The sequence below is a fragment of the Eufriesea mexicana genome, unplaced genomic scaffold (assembly GCF_001483705.2).
Source record: "Eufriesea mexicana isolate 0111107269 unplaced genomic scaffold, ASM148370v2 scaffold1030, whole genome shotgun sequence".
NCBI classification, from domain to species: Eukaryota; Metazoa; Arthropoda; class Insecta; order Hymenoptera; family Apidae; genus Eufriesea; species Eufriesea mexicana.
The window spans coordinates 524,954-528,122 of NW_016909159.1; the positions used below are offsets into that span (position 1 = coordinate 524,954).

At 29.3% G+C, this 3,169-nt stretch overlaps 1 protein-coding gene across 1 annotated transcript in view; it reads right to left on the minus strand.

Moving 5' to 3' along the window:
* Positions 1-3,169, minus strand: part of LOC108547443 (zinc finger protein 205) — an 87,789-nt gene that overhangs the window by 71,386 nt on the left and 13,234 nt on the right. The window contains 1 exon segment of the mRNA XM_017899973.1: positions 578-865. Within this exon segment, the coding sequence (XP_017755462.1) occupies positions 578-865 (288 nt within the window).

A 3,169-nucleotide genomic window follows, 5' to 3' on the forward strand; every position in this document is an offset into this window, starting at 1 on the left:
TTTATATATAAAAATTTTGTTAAAAAATTTGAATTCCTCTTTCGAAGTTTTAGATACCAAAATTCGAATAAGGTCACTAATTTCTGTTTATTATTAATAAATTACTAGAGAATTAACTAATTCAGAATTTCAAAAAATAGGATGTTGTTTTAATTCCATAGGATAGAAAAAAATTCCAACTCTCATACAAACTTTTATATATAAATATATTTATTAATTCTCTTTCGAAATTTTAAATATCAAAATTCGAATAAGATCAATAATTTCTATTTATTATTAATAAATTACTAAAAAATTAACTAATTCAGAATTTCAAAAAATAGAATGTTTCTTGTTTTAATCCCTCATGATACACAAAATTCCAACTGTCAAGCAAACTTTTATATATAAAAATTTTATTTAAAAATTTTAAATCCTCTTTGAGATTTTAAATATCAAAATTCGACTGAAGTCAATAACTTCTACTTAAAAAAGTTAATAAATTTTTCCAAAATAGATTGCATTGTTTAACAAATATTAAACCTTAATATATGTGATTAAACACGAAAATGCTGTAATATAGAAATTATCAGGTTACCTCGAGCAGCGTTGGTATTGGTGAACGGTATATTCTGAAACCTCGCCTCGGGATTGCAGGTCGAGACGAGGGTGAAAGCGCTGAAACGGTCCTGAATCGGCTGGCCAAGGGTCGGGGTGGAGACCGTGGAAGGGTTGGAGGAAGTGGCGGTGCTGATGCTACTTCCTGCTGCCCCGGGGCTCCAAGGCGAGCTGGGCGGTGAAAGTGTGGCCGGGGGTGAGAGTGCGCCCGCCGGAACTCCAATGGCGCTGTAGTCCGGTTTCATGTACCAAGTTCGCGGCACCGCTTCTGATGGCCATAAAACGCGATCAAACCCTTAATTATTCCAAACTTCAATATATTCTTCATTAATTTCGTGCTCTATGTACTTAGTTCTTATACATAGACACAGAGTACGATGGAACTCTTAAAAATCGAATTTTAAATATTTTCTTAATTAATTTCGTGCTCCATGTACTTAGATCTCATGGATATAAGGTATGACCGAGTTCTTAAAAGTCTAATATTAAATATTTTCTTAATTAATTTCACGTCTTATATACTTAGTTCTCATAGATACAGGGTGCGACGGAACTCTTAAAAGTCGAATTTTTAATATTTTTTTAGTAAATTTTGTACTCTACTGTACTTAGTTCTTATGGACATAGGGTACGACCGAGCTCTTAAAAGTAAAATTTTAAATATATTTTTAATTAATTTCATGCCCTATATACTTAGGCCTCATAGACACAGGGTGCGACCGAACTCTTAAAAGTCGAATTTTAATATTGTTTGAGTAAATTTTGTACTCTATATGCTTAGTTCTCATGGATATAGGGCACAACCGAGCTCTTAAAAGTCTAATATTAAATATTTTCTTAATTAATTTCGTGCTCTATATACTTAGTCCTCATAGACACAGGGTGCGACCGAACTCTTAAAAGTCGAATTTTAATATTGTTTGAGTACATTTTGTACTCTATATGCTTAGTTCTTATGGACATAGGGTACGACCGAGCTCTTAAAAGCCGAATTTTAAATATTTTCTTAATTAATTTCGTGCTCTATATACTTAGTCCTCATAGACACAGGGTGCGACCGAACCCTTATAAGTCGAATTTTAATATTGTTTTAATAAATTTTGTATTCTATATACTTAGTTCTCATGAATATAGGGCGCGATCGAGCTCTCAAAAGTCGAATTTTAAATATTTTCTTAATTAATCTCGTGTTGCATATAATTAGTTCTTATACATAGACACAGGGTGCGATGGAACTCTTAAAAGTCGAATTTTAAATACTTTCTTAATTAATTTCGTGTTCCATATACTTCTTATACGTAGTTCTTGTACATAGATACAAAGTGCCATTGAACTGTTGAAAATTCGAATCTTAAATATTTTCCTAGTTATTTTGGTATTCCATGTATTTAATTCGCATGTTCCATGTACTTAGTTTTCATGACCACAGAGTGTAACCAAACTTTTTAAAAATTTCTTTGCTTGTTTTAGGTATCAAATTTGCGAAATCGCTTCTGATGATCAGAGAATGCGATCGAACTGTTAAAACTTCGAATCTTAAATATTTGTTGCATTAATTTCGTGCTTTATGTAACAAATTTGTGACACCGGTTCTGAGGAACAGAGAGTGCGACCGAACTCGTGAATATTCGAATATTAAATGTTTTCTAATATTAAGTGTTTTATGTATATCAAGTTCGCGATATTGCTTCTGATACACAGAAAATGCGATTAAATTTCTTAAATATGCGGATCTTAAGTATTTTTCAAATTAATTTCGTGTTTCATATACTAAATTCCTGATATCGCTCACAATGGTTAGAAAGGAGGATTTAATTATTAAATATTCGAATCTTAAGTATCTTTTTATCCTAAATGTCTAATATTCAAAATTTAACGTTACCTTAACATCGTGAAATTTTTGGAATTGGAATTGGAAGGATTATTTTGTATGTAATAATTTTATAAAAATAATAAAAGTGTGAGGAATATTATTAGTTTAATTTTTGATAAAATTTTGATAAAATTGATTTACTGCAGTAGACTATTGCTGATTCGATGATAAAAGATATGTTTCAATGACTCCATTGTACTAATGATTTCTTACTTCATGATAAATAAAATTGTTCAATTTCTTCAAATTATTTTAATGAATTTCTTTCAATTCTTCGTGTTTCATGATAATTCAAATTTCGCAATCCTAAATTTAAATTAATTCTTCCCAATTCGACAGAAAAATTTGCAAAATTTCACGATCCTGAATTCCTCGAGAATAAATTTTAATTCTTCTATTTTTATGAAAATCTTAATTACCAATAAATCTTTCCCAGGAAACATAATCGAACATACTTTCTTATTTATTTATTAACTACGAAAACATCCCATCGAAATCCTCCATTAATTCAAAAATATTAATTTATTAAATTCGAAAAATTAATTTTCATCGAATTCTCAGATTCAATTCAAGAAATATAGAAATATAAAAATATAAAAATATAGAAAATATAGAAATATAGAAATACAAAAACTAAATTAATTCAAAAATATTAATTTATTAAATTCGAAAAATTAATTTTCATCAAATTCTCAGCTT